Source organism: Haplochromis burtoni, unplaced genomic scaffold, assembly GCF_018398535.1.
Source record: "Haplochromis burtoni strain Fernald_Lab_line unplaced genomic scaffold, NCSU_Asbu1 Contig_141, whole genome shotgun sequence".
Classification (NCBI taxonomy): Eukaryota; Metazoa; Chordata; class Actinopteri; order Cichliformes; family Cichlidae; genus Haplochromis; species Haplochromis burtoni.
In genome coordinates, this window is record NW_024582502.1 from 500348 (window position 1) to 526246 (window position 25899).

General features: G+C 39.8%; 2 protein-coding genes across 3 annotated transcripts in view; one reads left to right on the forward strand and one right to left on the reverse strand.

Annotated features, from left to right (window-relative positions):
• Window positions 1–221: 221 nt before the first annotated feature.
• Window positions 222–23269, reverse strand: itchb (itchy E3 ubiquitin protein ligase b). 2 transcript variants are annotated; one of them, XM_005931492.3, is made up of 24 exons: window positions 23112–23269; window positions 20152–20243; window positions 19100–19241; window positions 16905–17029; window positions 15712–15846; window positions 15335–15380; window positions 15045–15226; window positions 14107–14353; window positions 13210–13305; window positions 12825–12999; window positions 11658–11727; window positions 10900–10984; window positions 10639–10767; window positions 9407–9479; window positions 8895–8966; window positions 8629–8717; window positions 8339–8498; window positions 6550–6683; window positions 4662–4802; window positions 4389–4509; window positions 4207–4311; window positions 4006–4102; window positions 3696–3768; window positions 222–3344 (listed from the first exon to the last, which is right to left on the reverse strand). In XM_005931492.3, exons 2-24 carry the CDS (start codon window positions 20219–20221, stop codon window positions 3245–3247), a joined length of 2667 nt encoding a protein of 888 aa, XP_005931554.1. In that variant the 5' UTR covers window positions 20222–20243; window positions 23112–23269; the 3' UTR covers window positions 222–3244. The 2 variants fall into 2 exon arrangements, with proteins under 2 accessions (XP_005931554.1, XP_042080504.1); XM_042224570.1 differs by lacking the exons at window positions 19100–19241; window positions 23112–23269.
• Window positions 23270–24094: 825 nt separating this feature from the next.
• calcrl2 (calcitonin receptor-like 2) overlaps window positions 24095–25899 on the forward strand; it is a 45391-nt gene continuing 43586 nt past the window's right edge. The window contains exon 1 of the mRNA XM_005931491.2: window positions 24095–24243. Coding sequence (XP_005931553.1) covers window positions 24194–24243 — 50 coding nt within the window. The 5' untranslated portion in view covers window positions 24095–24193. The remainder of the gene's footprint in view (window positions 24244–25899) is intronic.

Genomic DNA, 25899 nt, shown 5'->3' on the forward strand with positions numbered 1-25899 from the left:
AAGCAACCAGGATGCATCTGGCATAGTAAATACCCTGATAATGTGGGTAGTGAAACACCACATGAAAGGAGAAAATGTTTATCATAGCAGAGAGGATAAGGAACCAAACCACAACTGTGTCCTTAAACCTGCCAGGGCAAGCAAGACTAAGTAAATCAAAGTGATAAACAAGATGATACAAAATGTCTTTTTTACCAACTGCATCCCAGTAAAGGCACACACACATTTCTGAGTTAATTTATTAAGGTGGCATTATCTATATTACACAACGTTCATATACATCAGAAATTAAACAGGGAAAAGAAAATAGTGTTAACATAAACCTCTTTTTAAAACCTCTCTTTTAAAAAAGAAACTTTGTTATTGACACCATTTACAACTTCATGTACAGGGGAGTGACAGTGGTTTATTTGGATATGGAGGCTTCTAGACAAAAAAAAATTTAAACAACAAACCCCAAAAAAGAAAAAAAGAAGCAGTTAATATTTACATATCTATTCAACTATGTTCCCAAGATTTTAATATGCGATCGACCCAGAACAAGATCAAAACATCATCCTGCATCAGGGAAAACAATCTGAGGCAAAGCTGTAAATAGGCAACTAGACCAACTTTCCATCTTGATACATTCATCAGTTTTTATGCTAGCATTGTCTCAGTAGTTGTTGTCCTAGCCGAGGTCACACTTGACTATTTAAAAACAGGCCACGTGACACCCCCCCCCCCAAGCTCAATCTGGTGCAGTCCAGAGTATTCACTTTAGCATAAAGCAACCTGCGGTGGATCATCTCTGCCAGCTTCAAGCTGCTAACAAAGCATGCCTGAAGCCCGAGGGTGGAAATAAGGCTACCTGAAGGCTAATGACAGATGATCTCACCATGCACGTGGAAACGGTGAGTCCAGGGGTACAGACAAAGCAGGATGGAACTCGCACACGCTGGGGGTGTTGGGAAAGAAAGTGCCGTGCTTTATTAGACTAACACCGCCTGAATCCAATGCCCCCATCAGTGACCCCAACAGTCTTTCAAGTGTGTAACCTGAATCATTCAAAGGAGCGCTCTAAAAATGAGAACCCACACTACCTGCTGCTCTAAATTTCATATGATTGATGCCAAACTACACCAACCTCAGCACACACACACACACACACACACACACACACACACACACCCCTCCCCTCTGGATACCACCTTGGCAAAGCATCAGGAGGTTTCTTTGTGCATTCACATTTTAATACAACAATCTGCCCAAGTCAGCTGTTCCATGATACATAACCTAGAAGGTGAAGCAAGAATCTCTCTCACACAAAAACACACCTTTTCACTTTCGTAATGCATTCTAGGTAAGGTAAAAAAATTTAAGAATATGAAGCTATGGAAGACTTATCATTTTCAAAGAAAAAACAAACAAAAACAAAACAAAAAGCTTAAAATCATGACATTAAAAATAATGCAGGATTTAAAAAAATAAAAAATAAAAATCAAGATCCCGTCTGAGATTAAAGTGGTTATTTTAGGAGAAAAAAAAAGTTTTGGTAAGAAGTGGTCACATTACAGAGTGCTGGTCTGTGATAACAACTATCACAGCATCTCGGTCTGTATGTTACTTTCATTTGAACAGGCCTGAATCATGGGCGAGTATCTTCAAAGTGCAGATGTTTATAATGAGAAGGTCATTTTGTGACCATAATTGTCAGCTGTGATACACTGCAGGCACGAACCAGCAGGTGGTGTCGTCTCGGGTCTGAATTTGAAGTCCGGGCTCACCCCTCCCCCTCTTATAAATTTACCACTTTAATCTCAGACTTTTTCTTCCCAGGAATTCATGACTTTAATTTTTTTCCTTGAAGCAGTACAATGCCTCGCACAGCTTTAAAATTCTGTTTTTCTTAGAATTACCCAAATCCACAAACTATAGAATTACAAACTGCTTTCTCTGCTAAAAGCATTTAGAGGTAAAATGTTCCTCTAAGTGGAAAAGGGAAGACAGAATTCAACCTTTTTCAATTCCAAAACGCTTTGTCTCTTTCATTTTGTCTCTCGCTGTAGGGTTTGTAAAAGTTCAACTAAGGCAAAGAGCTCGATCCAATTCAAATGCTACACGTGTACAAAAAGCTACAAACTGCTTATTTTCAAGCTGTTAAGTGAGCATTCAAAATATCCATTATCATTTAAAAGTTGATTTGGTTTGACTTGATTTTGGTGTCTTGTTTTCAAACTTTTAACTTTAAATAGCATCAAAACAAATCTCGATTCATTAATTACTAAAAAGGATTTCCTCAGGATGTTAATTTATTTAATTTTTAATCAAGACTATCCCGTGAAATAAAAGGAGAAAGCTGGAAAACATTTTAAAGCTGATACTAAGATGAATAACTTAAAAGACTCCCCCAGGATACTCTAATCCACAATGTCCCCCATCACACATCACAGCGTGCAAACTCTGGCCCTATAAAACTAGGGCCTCTAAGTTCTCTCCCACTCTTCCCACCACTAAAGACAATGGAGGTTACAACACTTTTCACAATCATCGAATCGATTCCCAGATCAAATACTAAAGAAGCAGGAACGCAAAATAGGCATGTGGCCAAATCTCTCTGAAGCACCAGGATTGTCTGTTAGTAAAAGTTTGAAGCACTACTTTTGAGAAAAAAAAAGGGTCTTGTTATAATTAACATGCAGATCAAAGTGTGAGTTCGATTCTAAAACAACAGAATTTAAAAATGATTTTTGGTGACTCTTTAGAAGAAAAAGCAGACCCTCTCAATCTCTTTAAAGGTTTTACTCCTGGAACTTCTTGTGCTCCGTCAGGTCAAGATGTTTTCAGTTTAACCCCTCCTTCTTACCTGACATGATCATATGAGTCGAAAGCACAAAACAAAAAACCTGTAGTCTTGTTAAACAGATGTCACAGAGGACGAGTTCACCGGGCATAGAGCGGTGCACATTCTGAGAGACGGGAGCAGCGTCCATGTTTTGGTTTGAAACGATACAAAAATTTCTCCAAGCTGTCGGGCGTGCAGAGGCCTGCTGAGACTGCAGTGTGCAGGGCCCGTGCCCAAAACCCAACAACATGCAGACAACAGTCTAGCATATGCTCCCATAGAAGTACTACACATGTGAGTGCATGCATGAGCACAAACTCCCAAAAACTCCTGCCTATTCTAAAGAGGCTCCCTGATTTGAACACTGGTGGGGTTTTTTCATTCCTCCAGACTCCTGCACCCAGCTCCTCCTGGTTTTCTTTACTCCTGTCCAAAGCCTTCCGTTTCCTCAATGGCAAACATCAGCTTCTCTTTCAGCTGCTCGTAGCTCTTGTAGGGTGGCAAATCCAGTCTGTTGAAGCTGGAAAATGAACATTAAAAAATGTATTTTAGCTTGAAAAGCTGATTCTGGTGCTACCACAACAAACCTAGCTTGATTCTGAAGTGAGCCTATGTCAGTGTGGAGCTGTGTGCTTGGATGAAAACTAAAGAAGTTTAAGGACAGTTGAAACAACTCTGAAGTAGGTTGTAAATCTGCATTCATAATATCCAGGCCCAATTGGAAAACTGTACTGTCTCCATAGTTATTTCAACACTGTCCATAACACTTCTGCAACTCAAAACAGTTCTGTTCTTTTACATGAGGTGGGGTGTATGCCCATTATCATCCATCCGCACCCAGTAGTTTCTTTAGTCCTCTGTATGAACTCACCATGTGTGACTTCTGGGAAGCCAGTTTTCTTTTCCCACCTTCTCAATGCAGAACTTTTGAGCACCGTTGCTTCCTACGAGGTGAAGCACAACTCACTGTTAAGTTTGATCCTTACAGAAAAGGTGAACTTTCAAAACAAACTGCACTAATTTGACAGTTTCCTACCTAACACACTAAAGGCTACAAATGGCTTAAAGAACAAACATACAACTGAAATAAACCACCAACAAAACTTTGTAGGTTATCCTTTGGCGTCATGCTGCATGTAGAATCATTTGGCACTTCAAATGGTCATCCCTGCAATATTTACCCATGAGGTCATTGAAGCCTCCGACTGGCAGGCGACAGGTACCAGTGACGAACTGCAGCAGTCTCATCCTCTTCTCATTGTCCATCTCCTTCACCAGCTGCAGGAGAAAAAACAAACAAAAAACAAGAAAGATTAAAGACCATATTATCATATTATTATAAACTTCAGTTTAATGAGTCACTCCTTCGGCTTCACACTGACCTGCCAGAACCAGACGATCTGTTTACTGCTGCGAGCATAGTGTCTGTAGATGGTGTTTCTTTGCCACTCTACCAGGTCAATCTCCTGCATACCACACAGCATGACCTGGGACGGAATACATTTTCATTAAGACAAAAAGTATACCGCCCACTCCATTCTTGAGTATTTGTCTTTAAGCATACCTCCAACTCTTTTGCATCAAAGTACTGCAGGTACTGCTGAGGGAGGACCTCATTGAAGCCTTCAAAGAAAGCCTGTGTCTGCTCTTCTACTCCTCTGGACAGGCGCCACTCTGCCACCAGCCTGCACAGGCAAACACAAGCCCAACCTTAAAACCTAAAAAAACTCTTATCTTAATAAACATGTCATATGAGCCTTATATTGAATTGACATAATAATAATAATAATAGACAATGATCTGAATTAACAACTAAATGGAAAACCCTGAAATCCACCTGATGTACTCCTCCTTGTTCTCTTCTGTGACTTGGATGTCACCTCCTCCTGGCTTCAGCTCATGAGTGGAGATCTCCCCCAGGATCTCCTTGTCAACAGAGAAGAACATCTCCAGCCCGCACTCCTCAATGTTGTTATCCCTAAAGAGCAACAAGGTCCCTGCAGCATTACTGTTACAACAAGTTTTCATCTGTGTCATGTTATTCCGTTATCATGACACATTCTACACTTAAAGCTCTGAGAGTCTAACACCACAGGAAATTTGCTGCAGCCAAGAATGATTTGAAAACCTGACCAAGGGTTAAAGACTAACACGTTTCAGTGACCTATTAATGCTGCTGACGACATTTCTTCCTCCGCTCATCCAGCTAAAATGTTGCCTAAGGGGATTTAGAGCTACTCAAGGCCCAATTTTAAGAACATTTTCTTCATGGTTTCCCCAGGAAATGTTAAGCTTGAATAGTGTGATTAGCATTAGAAGGTAATTAAAAGTGACTGAAGAACATGGAATCAATTATTTTGTAAAAATGTAAATTCAGTTTTGAGTTACTAGTCAGTTATTCATGTGACTAAAAAGGACTAAAAATCACATGAGATGTTTGGCTAAGCGCAGGATGTTAATGGAGGTTTTGATCATTGTGCTGGGGTTCTGTTGACAATTAATGATGGCATAAAAATATTTATGTCATCTGTAGCCAGTTAATATAAAACTTCCAGAACTGAATAAGCTTCTCGGATGAGATGTGAAACGTACTCAAAAAACACTCAAGTCTAGCCACTTTTCTTCTCAAGCTTTTTAGATAAGACTTCACTGATTTTTTTTCTCCAGTTCTTTGTAGGTTAGATTACTTAATAGGACTAGACTTTGCAATCCCAAATGACTGAGCTCAGTACTCGTCTTGAGGGGGTTTTGAGGCATCATTTCAATTGGCTGTCCCCACAAAGACAGGAAATATGTAATCGGCTTAATTTGTTTTGTTTGTTAGCAGTGTAGCATCCACAGTTTTCAAGATATTATGTGATGGTAAAAAACCCATGACAGCTTGAGTCTATTTAATTTTTGGAAATAAATAAATAAATAAATAAAATAAAATAAAAAATTATCGGATCAAAGTCAAGGCCCCACAAAATGTGAAAAGCAGTAAAAGCTTTATTTTACCCACAATTTCTTTTCTTCAAACTTCCCAATAACAGGGTCTCTGGGGATGTGAGCAACTGGGTTGACCTTCATTTTTAGCGCCCAAGTTGACCAGTGCAATATGAAAGGACATATGGTTACTCCCCCCCCCCAATATGAGACCCTACAACGTCAAGATGGACCCATAATGTTTCGCAAAACAAATCACACGCTGCATGAATACATCTTAAAAATCTCACGTTTTTACAGCTTATAAAAGCAAAAGATTTCAGCCAATTCTGCCCCAATCATGTGGGTGAAAAAGATAGAAAATAAACCATTTTAGACTGTATGTGCTTCAAGGTCACAGGTCAAAGGTCAGGTATCAGCGCGTTGTCAGCAGGCTGACGTCAGCATGTTGTAATAAAAAAAAAAAAAAAAAATCATAAAACATCAAAGTTTTATTACAGCCCCTGCCGTTTGGGGGACAGTTCTTGTTTCATTAATGAGTTAGTGTAACAAAGTGCAGTGATGTGTCATTTCTCCACACAAATAAACACGAGCAGCACATTAAGCACACTGTTACTCTTCTCTTCATAAATAAAACCTGAGATGTACAGGGTGATACACACCAATACAAAGACATAAACAATCTAATGTATTAGTAACTTTGTAATAAGAAATGTCAACAAGTTCATTTAGAATGAGAATAATTAAGAATGCATCGTCTCTCAAACCGCTTTACACACACAGCAGTTTTGTGAACTCACTTGATCCACATGAGGGAGTTGTAGAACTCCGGATCAATGGACTCCAGGTCGTGGAGGGTCAGCGGCTTGTTGAGGATGCGCTTGTAAAATGGCAGTGAGAAACCAGTGTCGATGAACTTGCCATGGAAAAGAGCCTGAGGGGGAAATGCATGTTCATCATTATTACACACAATCAATCAAAGCTTTATTCGCCACATGCAGGTTGCCCTGCAGTGAAATGGGACCCCCCCCCGACCTTACACACACAACACAGACATTACATGGGGATACAAGTCGGAGATCGGTAGCGTTACTGAAAAACACTGAAATGTACACTACAATGGGAAAGTACAAGAGGAAAAAGAGACCTCTACTCATGCTGTGCTTCCATGGTAGGACAGCATGAGAACAGGAAACAAAAAAAATCCTCTGCACAAAAAGCACAAAAATGTCCACAGCACAACATTGTGAAAGACATTACAAGCCACAGGATTGGGTGGGGGGTGAGGAGTAATCCGAAGCGAACACAGCAGCCGCCCTGCACAGCGCTACCATCCCAGCGCGTCACACAGACCTGACGTGTTCCCCCGCAGGAAACAAGCATCGAAGGCGTTTGGAAATGGAGGGGGATGAGTGTGTGCTTATCAGTGTAAGTGTATGTGTGTGCGTGTCCATAGTTCAGCTGAGACAGTGTCCTTTGCCCTGCCAGGCTAAGAAAACAGTCTACCAGCCAACCCAGGTGGCCTTGCATGGAATGGGAAGGAACAGACTCAACAGTCGTTATCAGGGAGTTTTTGTTCGGTTCCGGCCTTGAGCCCACAGCTGGCGCCGAAGGGGTAGCCGCATTATTATAATGGTGATTTTTCTTTTACAAACAACTCATGAGAATTTCAAGCTGTTTTAACACTCCGACACAGACACTGGTCTCTCAATCTCCCGTTGGATAGCTGCGAGTTTCTCCATGATGTTATTTACCTTCAATTCCGTGGTCTTTTCAGTCTTTTGCTCACAGAGCAGATTCTGAGACCTCACGACCGCAGCCAACTGATCCGAGATGTAATCCAGCTTCCGCCCAGAGGTGTTGTTCCGAGTGGATTCTTCCCTGATGTAATCCAATATACGCTCAGAGGTGTTATTCTGAGCCTTCATTGCAGCCGTTAGCGCCTCCAAGCTCTTAACCATGCTGCATTCAGTGAGCCCTACCTGAGAAGCCGCACCTCTTCCCATCGTTTCAATCCCAGCGGCCAGCCTTGGGGGGGTTTGAACAGCCAGTTCCGCTTTCTTAATTCTCCGATAAGCCAGGGCCAAGCCAGCTCCGATCAGCAAGAACCCTGTTATCATGGTTCCGAATAGGTAGATATCTTCAGCGTCCTCGATCGACAGTCCCGCCAGGCACACGATCCTCCATGTCTGCCACCCGTCCATTGTGTATCCGGCAGGGAAAGTCCCTCCAGGGCACTCGGGCTCTCCCGAGCCCAGACTTCTCGTTGAGAAAAGGGTGTCAATAGCATTCAGAGACCAGTTGATCAAATCCATAATTCTCTTTAGGTTTTAGAAACAGACTGTGAGAGTGTGTTCCAGGGAAAGTAATAAAAAACAAAAAAAACAAAAACAAAAACAAAAAAACCACGAGACAAGACAAGGACATGAGGAGCTAAGCAGGGAAGATAAGGGAGAGGAGAAAAGTGCGACCGCCTTCGCTGAGAGCCAAAGAGAAACACCTTACTGTTATAAATAATGCTACAGTGACTCTTACAATATCTTACTTGCCATTACAGCTTTAAAACCAGCATATGAGAAAGTGACTAACCATGGCAATAAAGCGTCCTATGAACTTGAAATACTTGAGGTGGTCAGGGTTGATGTAGGAGGCTGGGTTGATCTGAAGACAGTAGTTATCTTTACCAGCATATTCAAACAGGCAATACATCGGGTTCAAAACCTCATGGGACAGCAGGAAGAACCACTCCCTGTGAGTGAGGAGAAGACAAGGCAGAAGTGAGTGTGGGATGAGAAATCCAGCAAATACATAAATAAAAATGACAGCAGCAGCCCAATAATAGTTCTATGCTATGAATTCTGAGACTTCTCATAACTAACCTGGAAACACCGCCATAGTCAAGCCCTTCTTCTCCAGGGAAGATGATCCACAGCCTCCTTCGCAGATCTTGAGCATTTAAGCTCATTATCTACAACAAAGACAACAGACTGATATACCACCTGTGAAATCACTATTATTCTAAAACAAAATACCCCATTATTATAATTAGGAATTTTACAGTCTGCTTACTTTATGCCCTGCACTTTTGTCATTATTATGCATTAATAAATACAATGAACAGTGTGGCTCAAGGTGGTTGCTGTACCTGCTGGAAGGAGTCCTCAAACAGGGTTTTTCTGGATACGTTGATCTTGACGTGTTGAGGCATCGCCAGTTGCTGGAGAAAAGAAAAATGCCAGCAACAGTTAATTTTGCAGTGAAGACTCACTGGTTCGCCTTAAAGGAAGGATTACGTTTTTTTTTATTTAACATGGTACGCACACAAATATTACACATGCACACTAAATAAAGCAAAAACAGTGCACTCCCCTGTTTATGATGACTTTTTGTTATCCATCGAAGACTGTGGGAGTTCAGACTTGATAACAACAAATTGAGTTGAAATGAACCTAAGGTCATCAGTCATCGTGAAAAAATTTATGACTGACTAAACGGAATTCATCTCTACTTTGTTTCATCATGCAATTTGAGAGATCCATTAGAAAGATATGAAATACTCCATTTTCCACATAGTGTCAGTGGATATGGTGTAATGCCAGGAATCTGCAGATTTTTATTCTAAAGACAACAACTCTCCTTTCCTTTAGTGACACCCACCTGGCACCAGAATCTGAAGTACTGTACTTTGGCTTTGAAGTCTCGAACATAGGTGATCTGGGGTCCATTTTCACTGTGACAAAAAAGAAGGAAAAACCAGAGTTTCATTTAATCCGTTAATACCTTAAATATTACTTTCAGATATTTCGATCTCACACTCGCTTCCACTCCCATGAACGCCCACATAAATGTCCTTGCAAAATATATTTTAAAAAAGCGATCCACTTACAAAAACGTACATGAGAAGGTTATAAACATGTGAATTTCGCCACTATTCATCTTAGTTTACATAACCACATTCTCATCACCTTCCACCCAAACTGGTTTTTCCACCTGAGTGAAAAAAACCAGATCCAAGCCTCAACTCAGTAACTATCAGGACTGAGAATGCTGTAGGAGACTAGGTGACCCATTAGTCATATCAGGCTAATGCGTCACGACTTCTAAAATTAGAGAGGGATTCTTAGGACAGTGACACATATGACTGAAAATCAGCTGAAACATAACTACCAGGTATATCAAAGCTACCTTGTGAGATGCTAGATCAACTGTGAAATTAAACTATTTATGTTGATCCCCCCCCCAAAAAAGCAAAACAAAAAACAACAACAAACAAAAAAGGTCTTCAAGTACCTGCCTTTGTTTCAGTAACAGCTTATCAGCACACCAGAAAGACTTTCTGCATAACATTAAACCAGTCTTTTGTATTCTCTGGCTGGAAACTCAAACGCACTTGCTTACTTATCTGTGGCACGCAGAACTGTTGAAAAGACTGTGTGCAGCCAGAATGTCACTGACAGTGAATCCAGATCACATGTCACTAACAAATGATAGTTAAAAAGGGGCCACTAAAAGGAAAAACTAAATCCCAAAGACAAACCAATAAGTTCTTTTAGAAACAAATTCATATAGCAGCACAGCTTTTTGTTGTTGTGTTTCTTTAGTACCTGCTTCGGTCAAACCAGACTATTAAGATAAAACCCTTGTTTCCAAAATACTCAGAATGTCTTTTAAAAGAATGATGATTATGTTTAGAAGAACACAAGATGGTTTGAGATATAAACGTGTTTGTTGCTTCTGTTACAAAGTATCATTATGGCAGTAATTAGCAATAAAACTATTTTTGAAAAGAATGTACGTCTTTTAGTTAGCCAATGTGACTGTGTCTTCTATATCTTTCTGAAGCCTTAAAATTTTGGGAGAATGGAAAAGAATGCATTGGAATAACATACAGTGAGGATTTTCCAGTGCGGGGGTCGATGTAGGTGGTGGTTCTCCTGGTGTGGTCGACAAAATAAGGAATACCGTCTACAGTGAAGCGCATCTCCCAGCCTTCAGGAAGGGGCTTCTCATTCAGCAAACTGAAAAACAACATTAGACCTTTTCCTGTTTAATGTTCTCAGTAAAGGTTATGAAAAAAAACACACACTACAGATATACCAGTTTTATGTTTATCTGATAACAAAAACAGTGGAATATGCAAACACACTAACCCCTGTGTTCTTGGATCCTCCCACTGTGTTGACCGTGTAGGGTGATGCACAAAATAAACTCTGCCATTGGAGTCTGTTCTCTTCTCTGCAAGCACACAAAGTGAGACATTATATTGCCCTACCCTAACTCCATCTTTACTTTACATTATAATAGATTAATGCAAAAGCCACAATTAAGCATAGCTACCTTTGAATTATTTAACTTTATTATTATTGAGAAATTAGGGACGAGTGTCTTTTTCATGCTACAAACATCTCTACCTTAATCAAATATAAAGATAGCTTAATTTAAAGGGGTTATATTAAATAATAAAAATAAATCCTGCTGTGGCTATCATGATATAACACTTTATATCAGGGCTGGCAGCTCAGCAGCTACCAGGCTACTGCTAGAAAAAAAAAGTCCCCAACGTAGACATCGAATATAATCCAACAGGTTCCAGAAGAGAAGGCAGTCACAATAAATGTTGAAAACTGATGTTCAAATGCTAAAACAATGAAAAATCCAAATGTGACAGAAAATATGAGAACAATATGTGATTTAAGCAACTTCCAATGAGAGTGTAGGACACTGATTGACATATGTAAGAGTTCATCTCAGCAACTGGAACCTTGAATGTAAACTGGTAAAACACTATCAGCAACAAAGCATTGCACAACAAGCAAATGGCTTCCTGTGTGGATGTCTCTTAGCAACAATTGTAGTTAACAGTGACAGAAACTTTTGTATTTAAATTAGAAAGTCATTATGACCTTACCCCATCCCTGTGGTAGAGGCCCAAGAGGATCATACTCCTTATTTTGAGTGGCTGTGGCCTGGTCTTGGGCCTACACAGCAGAAGATGATCGTTAATGAAGCGTGTTCACTTGTATGTATGACATAACAGATATGCCAAGCTTTGTGTTTAACAAGCTTGGCATGTTTTTAAGATAGTGGCGTGTAAGGACATATGCAGTGGCACAGCGATCCCAACTACTGTGCATCTTTTTGTGTTTTCCCCCCACACCCCGCTTATTCCTGCTGTCTACTATTTGTATTTTATTCTGACACAGGTGGCGTGGAGCACCCACAATTTCGTTGTACATGTACAATGACAATAAAGGGCTATTCTATTCTATATTAGAGCAAGAGGCCTGTAACTACAGGGCCAAAGTAACATCTCAAAAGCAGTGAGCCACCTTTTTCCATTAATAGCAATGTCACAGAAATATGGCAACATAAAGTAAGCTATATCCAGCACAGTACTTATGTATATATTTTGTATAAAATGCTTCAAGAAAAGAAAGATATCTAGCTTTTTTTCTCAACTTGCATCCTTCAATCGATCTTCAATCAAAATCCGATTTCCTAATCATTTAGTATTTGTGTCTGTGAAGGTTCTAAGTAATCCAGGTCATCGTAGTCAAAGGAGCTTGCAAAGAAAAGCGCCTGGACTTCTTTAAGTTGCTTGAAGATGTTTCACCTCTCATCCGAGAAGCTTCTTCAGTTCTAAGGTCAAATTCCTGAGGTCAGATGGCCCAGGATGTAGATCCTGGGCCAGGAATTCGCATGATAAGGTGGGGCCAGGTTTCACAATGAGCTCACCCGAAACCCTGGCTGATTGGGACCCACACCCATTTTCACACCTTGGCTCAGGCGATTAGAGGATCATCAGGGGGTCCTTTTGTCCCTCTTTGGGGGGATACTCCCACTAGGTTTAAATCTGGAACTCCTCACAGTTTGACTTTAGAACTGAAGAAGCTTCTCGGATGAGAGGTGAAACATCTTCAAGCAACTTAAAGAAGTCCAGGCGCTTTTCTTTGCATTTAGTATTTGTATTACAAGACTGTAAATTCACAGATGAGACACACCTATAGTCACTATATTCCAGCTTATTACCATCCAAGTCAACACAATGCATCACATGATAAAGAGGATGTCTCACCCCAAATATAAATCTCTGGTTGAATTGCTGCATGGCGCCCTGCAGCTGGCTTCGCTGGTGCTGCCATTGTTCATAATTGCGCACTGACTCCACAGTGGGGCGTTGCCATGTGGTGGTACGTGTCATGTGATCAACAAAGTAGACCCGCCCCATTTGGTCAACACGACGCTCCCAGCTGAAGGTGTAAAGTGGGGGGGGGGAGAGAATAAATGCTTTAATGACAGAAAAACCATACACTTTTTCCAGGCTAAAGGACATGACAAATATATCACTGGACGAAGTGAACAACAAGAATATAACCAGTATCTACTATTATAACAGTCCAATAACACTAGAGATGGCTTTCTAAGAAAAATCTAAGTGATAGAGGGTTTTTTTTGTTTACCCATGGGGCAGTGGTTCAGGCCGTTCCCACGTTGTTTTCTTCTCCACGTGATCAACATAATAAAGCCTGCCGTTCTGATCCACTCTCTGCTCCCATCTAGAAAAAGGAACAATGATAAAGTTCAGGCCACTTTTCTTAATGGTGCAAGACACTACTCTAGCAGATTATGCACAGATTTATAATTTCTAGCATTTTCTACATGAGTCATCCTAGTAGAAAAACAGCTAACAGCCAGTGAAGGTCACAATGATGTCATAGGAGCACAGAGCTCAGAAAGGGATGTTTACAGAATTACAGGCTGGATGAAGCCAGACCAAAAAAAGACCACGATCGTCACAACCATGTTTAATATATAAAATGTGAGATAAAGTCATTCACTGTTTAGGCATATCTGCTCTCAACAGACAAACAAGTAGCATGTCACCTTGTCTTTTCAGTAAGAAGATTCTGCTATGCTAAAAACTGCTCTCACATTTATCACTCATGTTTGCATATTTGTTTGATTTTTTTATCATTACAATATTCAGCATGCTCCGTCATCTAACGTGTCATTAGATTGATGAATGGAATATAAATGCTCATCTGACCTTGCCTTGTTCAGGTATTTCTGTTCTGTTTTAGAAAACATTAATTTACGGCTAAGCAACAGCCCCTTTTCTTTATTTTTTCCTCAGTAGTTAAGCATTTTTTCTCTGGATGAAGCTTCCTTTTCTTGGTCTATTTATACTACAGCGCAGTCAGCCGCTTTAGCAATTAGTAGTTTGGCTTGGGCACTATTATTGCTTAGCATGGCTTTGGAGATTAGATAATCGTTTCCATTCTTTCACATTCATGACTTATGACTGTACAGAAAACCTCTCTCAATTCTTCTGCAAGAATTAGAAAATGAGCACCAACCCAGGAGGCAAGGGTCCTGTGCTGACTGCGGGGACTCTGGGAGTGACAGCAGGGGTGATGGTGCTGGTCGGCTGCCTGGTTGCTGCAGCTCCAGAACCGGAGGCCACTGTGGAGTTCCTGTCAGAGCCCCATGATGGACTTGAGTCTGGGGCTGATGAGGGACCCGAGGCCGGCACTCGCACTGGGGTATCAGAACCTGACTGGCCGTCGCTGCAGTCTGCTGCAGCAGAGTCATTGCTGGAAGATGCTGAAGAAAGAAAATGGTGGATCCTCACTTTAAACACGGCCAGAGCATATGAACAAGGCTTCAACAGGCTTCACACTGCTCTAAACAAATTTTAAGACAGTTTTGTCTGCTCTTGAATGTCACTACTGTGTGATGTCACCATTTCCTTAAAATATTCACCTTAGGGACATGGATCTAACTATGAGCATTTTTGTTCAAATCTTTTTGTACTGGTGAGGGCCAGCCAATTAGAAACTTAACTTAAAATGCCTCGTTTCAGACAGCGAATGAACTGCATAGTTGAAACAAGGAACACTGTAAGTTAAATAAAGTTCATTTTGAGCTGCCAATCATGAATTGTGTGAATCGGCCCCTTTTTGGAGTGCAAGAACAAAACTGTGGAATTAATATGATTATAAGAGATCATTAAGGCGCATGTGCGAGAGGATTTAGCTAGAAATGATCTTATTGTGCATCTCTGTGTTGTTGTGCATGAAGAAAGCTCATATTTAAGGAAACCGGTTGTACAAACATATCAAGAGCAAGTTGTGCTTTGGCTCAATTCCAGATCTACCTCTGGGTTAAATATTTGACACTGGAATGATGGTAGAGAGTGGGTATAGAAAAAGAGTGTCTCTTCTTCGTTTTCCTTTAGTTCATAGTTTCAGTGTCTTGACAGATTAGAGCAGTTTTCACTCATTAAATCTCTTACCTGGTGAAGAGTTGGGTCTGCGTGGGGTTGGAGGCGGAGGTCTAGATGGCCTAGGTGGTCGAACAGGCCTCAGCCCTGTTGAAGATACCGATGGAGACCCTGTGCTGTTTACTGATCTACGGCCACTAGGAGAGGACTTGTGCTCTATGCTGTCCACAGCTGGAGAGCTGTCTCGACTGTGCCTGTGGAGGAGGGTGGGTGGATACTGATAAACAAAGCAGAAAAAAAAAGAAGAAACCAGAAATGTGACACTGGTAGAACTTGCCTAAAGACAGGAAGATGTACTGTACCTTATGGAATGATCACCATTTGGCTGCGACTCCCCATTTGATGTACCTGAAATAAAAGCATGCAAGAGAAATGAGTCAAAATGAGAGATTCTGTTAGAATGTAACATAACCAGTCAAATAATTAAGAACTCTGCTATTAGTACTGCTGATATGGATGAAAAGTTGAACTTCTGAAAAAAAAAACATGTCAAAATATCTTCAGTCCCCTTTTTCAGTTTAAAAAAAAAAAGTTGTAAAAAAACAAAACAAAAACAAAAACAAAAACAAAAACAAAAAAACAAAGGTCCTGTAAAATAAAACAAAAAAATGACAACATAAAATGAAAAACTTCACATGCTTCCAATGTAAGTTCCTCTTTGTGCTCTTCCGTGACTCACTGTGATGGTCGGCTTCTGCTTTTGCGAACATATCAGGATCAACAGTCATGCCGTCAAGGCAGACAGACAGGTCCCCCACCACGTCTGACTCGTCCCTGTCTGCACACAGTTGTAAGGTCTGCACCACCTCAGAAACTACATACAAGAAACACACGATGGTCAGTGCTACTATGGCATCTGAAATACAAACCTTGCCATTAATGATGCCACCAAACTTTACTTCAGTCAGTGGTATAATGTCCCTTAAAAAAATTCTAACCAACAATACACAGTAGTATTTTACACAACATTCATAGAAGAAAAAGAAGTACTTTTTGGAAATTATCTGACAAAAAACTTTGGTGGGCAGGAAGTGATGTGGTTTATACTTGCAGCAGTTTACTTTTGCAGTAGAAAATTACTAGTTAATCATTACTGTCTAATTGTCTACACATATAATTTCTTATATTTAGTAATCTCCTTTGTTCTATGTGCAACTGTTGTGTTACTTGGGTTAGCCAAAGCGCATTTCTACTGCTTGTATCCAGGATCTTATTTGCTGGATCAGTCAATTCATTGATTTTCCGCTACATATTATTATGTGCTGGAGCCTATCACAGCTGTCTGACTTGTGTATCAAACTTCTTTGTTAAGGCACAAGAATTTGTAAAACAAGGACTTAATTTACATTTTCTGTGGTACTTTTGAGTACATCTTGCTTCATCACTGGCAAACGGCTGTATGTGATAAACATCATTTAAAGGGTTGAGGGTTTCCCTTTTTTTTGTCATGAGATGCTTGCAAAATTTATTCTCTATATTTGATCCCTTCGCAAAAATGTTACTAAATTATATATCTTTATAATCATATATGTCAACTCTGAGGCAAGGCTCAGAGTGACAAGACACTGTTTTTACCAAGCTAACATGCTTCATCCTGCAGCTCTTCTAGGGGTAAGTTGAGGTATTCCTCAGAGAGCCAAGAAGCATAATCTCCCAGCTGTTTCCTTTCAATTGGACATGTCCCCACACAGCTCACCTAGGAGGCATCTTAGTCAGATGCCTGAACCACCTCAGCTGGCTCCTTGTAGTGTGGAAGTACAGGAGCTCTACTCTGACCCCACCCAAATGACTAGACTCCTTACTCTACCTTTAAGGCAGAACGCACCGCTTGTATGTAGGAACCTTTTTTCCCTTTGTGTCATATATACTCACTTTTCATGTCATTAGATTTGAGTGTTTCACTAAGATCCAGCGTGGCCATCCCTAGCAACAGATCTGACTTCAGGGTCTGATGGCTCCACACACGAAACACTAGTTTGCTGAATGGAGTTACGATCCTGTGAAAACCAATATATTTAGAAACAGTTACTTTTGAAAGTTTAAAAAACAAACTAAAAAGAGAAAGAAAAAAACAAACATGCTTTTTTCGATTGAAAAGCTAACATAGGAAAGTTCTTCATGGCCGTGTACACCATTTCAACAACCAGGTTGACAGATTAATATGTGCTGATAGTGTTTTTATATACTTTCCATTGTCTAAATGAATAAATCTGTAAGCAGTTCTTATTCCACTTCTCAATCACAAGTCCTTAGCTAGCCAATGTCAAGTGAATACCATTTTGTGTGAGTCTTAAAACCTTTTAAAGCTCCAATCTAACATTTGTGTTAAGTACAATTCCCAATGATAAGATCTACAAGCATCAATAATTACAAATATAGGAAATAACAACCAATTACTCTCAGGAATTCCCAGCACTGCAATCTATTTGACAACTGTTTTACCAAGCTAAACAGTGAACACCACTTTGTCTGTATGAGCAGCAAAAATCTTTGTGTTGTCCTGAAAGCGAACCACAGACAATAAAGTTCAAAAGCTATTCAGGGACAGTGAGTGTCCATGACCGTCACTACGACAGTTGTTTAACAGTCACCAGGAAAAGAGACAGTGGATATGTGGACTGGGTCCGGTTACACCCCATAGTAAACACTTGTTATATAATAACGCTTCCCCCGTTGGTCTAAAAGAAACTGTAGGAGGGTTCTATAATAAGAAGGCCACTTTGCATAGAAGGAGACATTAGATAGGCTAAAATTAAGGGGGTGCTAAATGTGTGAATATTTTTACTGCAGGAAGTGAAGTGGTGTGAGTGCACTAAATGTGAAGTGCATTCTTGGAAACAGGAGTCCTGTAAATGCACAGGACACTCACCCAACTGTGTGGGACTGTAACTGCTAATGGAAGCCAATTCCAAACACACAGGTCTTTAAACTTCTCTTTAAACTGGAAACTCTATGAAAACCGAGCCCAAGAGTGTATGCACGAAAAACAATTGCACAGTTTCAGTGAAATTCTATTTTTATATTCTCATGAGAGAAACTGACAGTTTGCTGGGGAAATGATGATTTGTCTTACCGCATAGTGCAGTCAGCAGTAATCGTGCATGGTACACTTCTTCCTTTGAGCCAAAACCCAAATTACCACACTGTTCTTATTAATCACTTAATGCAGTCTCTAGGGATTATATCCATTAAATGGGTTGTAAAAATGTTTGAACAAAGGAATGATGCTCTTCTCACCGAGGAGCACAGGCATTATTTACTATATGCTCTCTTTTTGATATGCATATTTTATAAGCTACAAATATAAACTACTATCATTTTATTAGTGCCAAAACTTTTGTTTTCCTTCAACATAGTTGAATATTTCTCACTCCATAGAGACGCTTAGAGAATCTTTAAAGGGTGCCCTTTATGCTTTTGCTGATTTTCATATGGATATTTATACAAACATGGGCAAAGTTTCAAATAATGAGGTCAGCATTTGTACAAGTAGTTCTGGTGAGTTAAAAATTAGGGTTTTAGATGTTGTATGATGTCAAAAACAGGGGATATCCTTAATATGGACATCTCACAGCTGTATTAACCTACTGTTCAAACCTCCTGTTTGCAAGAAGAGGACTGAAAAGGGTCTGTCGCAACATAAGATAAATACAGATCTATCTTTTTAAACTGTGAATGATGCAATTACTCTACTCTGCTCTCTAGTTGTTTCGTTTCTCCCTCTGAAAACGCTACATCCAGATGAACAAAATTGAGGATTTGGTAAATACACAGTTGGTTTGGTTTCCTGAAAATATAAGTAGTAACATTTATGACAATAAACAGTCTATGGCATCTATCTGAGTAAGTGGGCTATTAGAGGTTTTATGGGCACATTTAAACATTAGAATTCATTCTGTACCCTTTCTCATAAATTCAAACATTTGCAATTTAAATACAGGTTTTATTTAGACAGGTTTGGCTCGAGTTAAATACCTTTTATGGGTAATAAAATAGAAGTATGGCATAGGAGTATCTATGATATGAATTAATATAAGAGTCTAGTAATCCTGGCAAGACTGACTCACACAGTGAGCGGCTGCTTCCATTTGGGGCTGTGAGTGTTGGTACATTTCTCTGTTTTCTTGGACTGGCCGTCGACTGTCACTTCCACATAGGGACTGGGACCAAACCAGTTTTTCTTGTTTTCTTTCAGTTTTGCTGATAGCACTAAACAGGAAGAATACATATAGTAAATGAGCAGTCAGATGTTGGAGTCCAAAACAAAACAAATAAATTGTTTACAACTTTAATTTAGGAACAAAATACTAGTATGAAGGCAGTGGGGGAACAATTATTTGATCCCCTGCTGAATTTACAAGTTTACTTACAAAGAAATGGACAGTCATTTTAATGAAGAGAAACAAAGTCCCAAACACTAAAACTCTAAACCCTTTAGGTTTCTAGGCTGCCGCTTGGCAGCTTGAGGTTTCTTTCCCTTCACAGATTTTTCTACAGGATTCAGGTCTGGAGACTGGTTAGAACACTATGTGACCTTAATGTGCTGCTTGACAGTATGTTTTGAGACATTGTCATGATGGAAGACTGATCCACGGACCCATGTGCATGTCTACGACCCAGCTGACGTCTTGGGCAGCTCTATGGTCTTGCCCGTGGTGACGGCTATGTTGGAATGGAAGAAATTGATTCTGTGGAGAGGTGCGCTTCATACACAATATGAGTTGAGATCAGGAATATAATAAATATAATTGAATGACTGATTGTAATTAGTGGGAGCCAGAATTGTGGTGTGGTTGTAGGGGATGAAATTCTTATTTCACTCTATGACATGCAAATCAGTTTGTTCTGGATTTTGTGGTTGGTATTCTCTCACTCTATTATTACCATAACAATTAGAGACTGTTCCTTTCTTTGTGAATGAGCAAACATACAAATTTTGTTTTTTTAACTGGTAGTAAAAAATATGCAGTAATAGCAAGAAGCACAGATTTTTACTAATGAGAACATCTGAAAAACTTAAGCAGCTATCTGAATGCTCAGAAATAAAATAAGTCAACCTGACTTTTATTTTAACCTCTGTGTGTCGGTCTTCACTTCTTGATGAAGACCGAAGACTCACCAACGATTTGTAGCTGTGCCCTAATAGGGTATCCATTGGAAGTGCCCGACTTGGTGGCTCCACTGGCCATGACATAGGGCTGGTATAAAGGCCTGTAGACAACACATCATTAGGTTGGTGACAATCATGCAGAACTCATACAGATATGACTAAATGATCTCATCTGTAAGTTGCAGATGTGCACCATACTGGTGAGATCATTTAGCTCAAATATATTTAGCTTACATTGTGAGCTGAACTGATTTCTGACTATTAATAGGTTAAAAAAATATGAAACACTACATTAAAAATATTTATATTTCACAAATTATCTCTGCAAATCTACACTGTACAGTAAAATAGAAAAATATCAGAGCTTTAAGCAAATTTTCATTAACTACAGGAGTTATACTGCAACTATATTTCTTACTGAAATACTCTTAAAATGTACAACATCTGAGATTAAAATAGTACACAATGACTTTCATTCATACACAGTCACAGACATTTGGTGGCAAAGCTGGGAAACAAACCACTAACTATTTGATTAATGGAAAACTCGCTCCAACACCTGTCTGTAAAGTGCACTGAGACTACATTTGTTGCAACTAAAACTGAATTAATCAATTAGTCAATTTAATCAGCTGCAGTTCAGCAGTCAAAGCTATAACAGTCAGTCACTATAAGAACCTTGCAAGATGCATAAAGCACACCAAGCTCGTACATCTTCCATAGCTGACACAAAAGTATCATAACTGTGGGCTCCAAATTACCTCTAATGCATATTTCTTCCTATATTCCTGTGCAAATGCTTTCACTGGGTTTGGCTTGAAGCAAGCAGCCTTTACCCAAGTATCTTCAAAGTCTAAGATAAACAAGAAATACGCCAAATCACTATTCTCGCCAAATCTGTGCAAACAAGTTAGCTTAGCTTAGCTCAACGGACACCCTACTTAGGACATCAGCAACATGCATACATATTTTTTCCTTTGTACAAAGACTTCTACCTAAATAATGTCATCACCTGGAGAGTCATTTTGAATAGTAGAAAGTCTACATTAAAAAAAATAATTGTATTTCCTTTCAGGATCCCATCCTTAACAACACTAACAGTATAATGACCTGTTAAACGTCCGCAACAAGGGAACAGACTGACGGTAAACTCAAAATAAAAAGAATATCAGTTCAAGCAACAGTAAAAATCTCCTAAATGCTGCGTCATCATGGAAGGTAATAAAAGACCACAAAAGGAGGCAAAGGCCAGGGCTGCAGGCTGTGAAACCTGTAAGGTGGCTGTAAAAGAAAATCTTATGGGTCTAACAAAAAAACTTGTGATCTTTGTCACCAGTCTTCACTTTAAGATCACAATTTCATTTATATAATACATGAGAGCAATTACATAAAGCTCATGCCAAAAATACACCGACAACAGCAATAATTGGTTCTGAGGATAAGGTTGCCAGGGCCAGTTATACTGTTTGCTTATAAGCATGTCAACAGTATATGAACTCCGAAAGCTCTGAAGCAGGCCCTGTGATCTTTTCTTGATTGTGGTTACTTCAGTGTGGCACTGAATAATGCAGGGTCCTCAGCTCTAGCTCATCCAACAGTCTACGCACACAGCAGAGCAGGAGACAGTGAGGAGCTCCCGGGTAAACTTTCACGTTGGCTACTGGTCTCAGTCAATAATTCATTATAATTGCTGACTTTGCATCCTTGCAAGTAGGCTGAATGTGTATCATGGATGAGTGTATTTCCTGGATACTAAACTGGATTTTTGTGTTTTCAGCTAAGCAACATCTCCCACTATTTCACAAAGTGCATCTGGGGTTTCTTGAAACTAATCTGAACTCAGACTGATTCAACTATTGCCTGTTAGTGCTGTGGTGTTGCAGGTGAACCAACTATTTTGAACAGTATGACCAAAACCGCATAAGAGGAGCTTTTCATTACTATATGCTGAACTTCTATTGTCAAGGTTGCTAACACCTTGTTAAATCACATGGACACGCTGTTTACATCATGACTAAGAGGGCAAAACAATGCAGCACATCAAAACAACATACCGTCGCAATGACGAACACGAAATCTTTGTCAGATAAAAGGGACAAATGGGTTTTCTAATATTACGATTCAAGCAAACAATACTCAAAAACCGTCATTATAAGTAAAAATCGGAGACTGTTGAGAACAATTGCGACCGAGGGCACAAAATAACGTAAACGTCATTCTTGCATTATGTTTACAAAGCAATTATGTCAAAAGAGAAAACTATGCGGTCAGGACAGCTTGCTAATGGAGGGCACTTGGGAGCAGTGACGTTTGACAGGTGCAGTCAGTTTCCCGAAGAGTCAACAAGCTTCCGTATACCTTTAATAACACTTCTTTTCACTGCTTCACTGACACAAACCCATTTATAATAATATAAATTCCTACCAAATCACTTCAACATTCCTCAATAGCGTACTGAGAAATGACTCCATGACGTCTAAGCGTAAAGATTTAATCGAACTACTAAAATATCAGATTGAGTGTGGCGCACCTTCCTTCGCAAATGACAGCACATAGCTGAGAAGAAACTACTCAATGTACCTCCACATTCCGTGTCTTGGATGCTAAGCTAAGAAACGTTCGTAAGATTACATAATTTAATCCAACTAGGAATTGATAACAAGCTAACGCTAATTCGGTTAGCCGGAGAAAGAAGTACAGTATGTCCTGGTTGCCAAAGTCAAAAGCCATGAAGTTGACCACTTTTAGTTATGTTCGCCGCTGTGGCTTTTTAACTAGAGTTGCTGAGTACGTGTTGAATGTCAGCTGGCCACCAGAATTGACAGCCTGGTGCCATCCCAGCCCAGGCTAATTACTAGCCTGCTAGCTTGTGTCATCATCATGGCTGGCTGGAAATCCCAAAGTCCAACGGCTGTGGAAAAAGCTAATATCACCGATGAGAACACCAGTTATTGGCTCCCATTACTTACCGGAGTCCGAGCGAGGAGCTGTAAAACTAACGCGCTGTATCTAAAGTGTCCACCCAGCCTTCGCTCACCAGGATGTTTGGGTTTCTGTTGGGGGTTTCACTTCAAGGAAGAAGAAACTTCCACCATCTTCGTAAGCTCGTATCACGTGATCGAAACAAGGTGGAGCGCGCACGCTACTCCCTCTTTGTGCCGTGATTGGACAAGAGTTGTAGTGCTACGAACCAATAGACGGTCAGTAAACATAATGATGCATTTAAGGTACTTGCAGTCTACTCATAAACCTTACGTTAACGCAATGTTTTTAATGCCTTGTGCAGCATTTTTTAAAATAACGAATATATTTTTATACATACTTGATATGAAGGATATCCATCATCTTCTGTGGCAAACTTGATACATAAATGTGTTTATGATGTGTTTAGTGAAAATAGGCTTAGGTAAATACAGTTAGAATAAAATATCCACAAATCTCTTGTGTGCAAAAAGAAATTCCTGTTCAATCTTAATCTGTCCTATGTAGCTCTTGACAATGTAAAATTTAACATGCCATTAAAAATATCAAAAGACTACTTGATTACCAACATATTTTGTATTTGACTTTAAATGTAGTCATATTTCTAATTTGGTTAGAAATATTTCTTATGGAGGCTGTTTCCTATTTACAGATGGTGGTCCAACAACAAACGGCAGATGGAAGTGTTGTGCTGTATAGCTGACTGTGTAATCGTTGTCACCTCCTCGGTGAGGACAAAGAGCTGTAGGGACAAAGAGAAGAGTGTTTACTAAAGCTCACTAAATTTAATATAGCAATAGGTTAATATACTACATACTGCGTGTGTTATAATTCATAGATATTACAATCTAATAAATAGAACATAAATGTAAAATAGGATGTATTGTACTATACACTTAATGAATACAAATATGTCAGTTCAGTTCCGAGATGCTTTATTTTGAAAGTGCTAACAGGAACGTAGTATTCGCTATGACGTTTGTCTTGACTCCTATAGCGGGGTGGTCGGGTTTGGTCACTGTTGATACAGAGACAGCATGAGACAGTTCTCTGTTCGGATCATGCAAGCATGGGGATATTTGGAGGAGAAGACAGTTTGACAGCTAACTCAAAGAAAAGGTAAGCCACAAATCTCAACATCAGGCATTAGGAACAGTCCAGGGCACGACTTAATACAATGTTTATGAGCCTTCACTTGAATTGTGGCCACACAGCGCAAGATGCAAACGTGTTGTGTCTTATGAAAAAGAAAAACTGCACCAATGCAATGCATAAGAAAAGTTACTCCATGACTGTGGAAAATCCACGATGTAGGCATGTAAATCCGATACAAGGTGTCTGTAACACGTAGTAATAATCATGCACGTTGTATTTTTTCACAAAAAATAATAGAACTATTTACGAGTATGTTTATTATGATAGAGAACAATAAGGTTTTTGTAGCTGACACTACTGAAAGCATTTTATGCAATATTAAAAGATTCTAACATTTTTTTTTCCCTTATGGGGTTTTGTATATAGGGTTCATGCAAGTTGAGGGAAGGTCACACCCTGAGCTGACTCCTTGGCTGCTACTGCTGTTGCAGTTCTAAGTAATATATGAATAGAATACAGAGGGATAAAATAGTGTATGCCATGATTATCTTCACTACTGCGAAGCACAGATGGCAGATGGTCAACATCAGGGAGTCTGCAGTGAGTCAACATGGCATGAAAAGTAAATGACATCTGACATTAAAGATGGACAATATAGCAGTGCTTTAGTGGGAGGTGATAGTGTTTCCTGTCATTAGGAGCACTCTGAGATTCAATCAAATGCTAGATGGCTTCTAATAGAACAGTTTTTTAAAGCAGTAAGCAATGTGGGGAAGGGATTTCTGCTGAAATTGACATTGCTGTTGTAAAATCTTCACATCCTTGATTAATGCCGGTTGATAAACTAATTACAGAACGCAAATTAAGGAAGGCATCCCCAAGTGCTCCTTTTGACATTCAGTCTGACTTAACAGCACAGAGAGTAAAATAATATAGGAAACACAGAGGTGCACACAAGCTTGCTCGAAGTTGTTCACAGCAGACTGACAAGTGCTTTGTTATTTCTCTTAGCATTTGCATTTCTCCCGGGTGATTTTCATTTCCTTCTACATGCACATTAGCAATCACTAGAAAACCTCTGCAGACTGGTAGGACCTGCTTTGAATGTGTGTGTGTTTAAAAAAAAGAGAGATAGAGAATTACATGCTCTGTATAAGTGACTCTCACTTGTTTTATTACATTTCTATCAAAACTTTACAAGAAACTTTTATGTCAACAACAGTTTCCTGTTTTGCTTTGTGCATTTGTTTCTTATATTTGCCATTCGAATTAAGTTTCTTCAACACTGTGCTCTCGACCTAGTGTTGCCGAGGTGTAGTCATCATACCTGTGCATTCTCAGCTTTCAGACCACCTCATTGCTTGATTTCGTGTGAATGCTCTAAGATGTTTCCTGGACTTTGCATGTGCCTGTGGGAAACTTTGCACCCCTGCACTCTAGTGTGTGTCTGAGTGGAACAGCCTGCTCTTGCCAGGCAGCTATCAGTGTATTAATAGGTGTTTGAGCTGCTACTTTGGTCCCAACCCCCAACTGGCTTTTCAGTTTTCATAACACAAACAGGCCAACAAACCCCCCTTTGGGTTTCTGTTGGGGGTTTCACTTCAAGGAAGAAGAAACTTCCACCATCTTCGTAAGCTCGTATCACGTGATCGAAACAAGGTGGAGCGCGCACGCTACTCC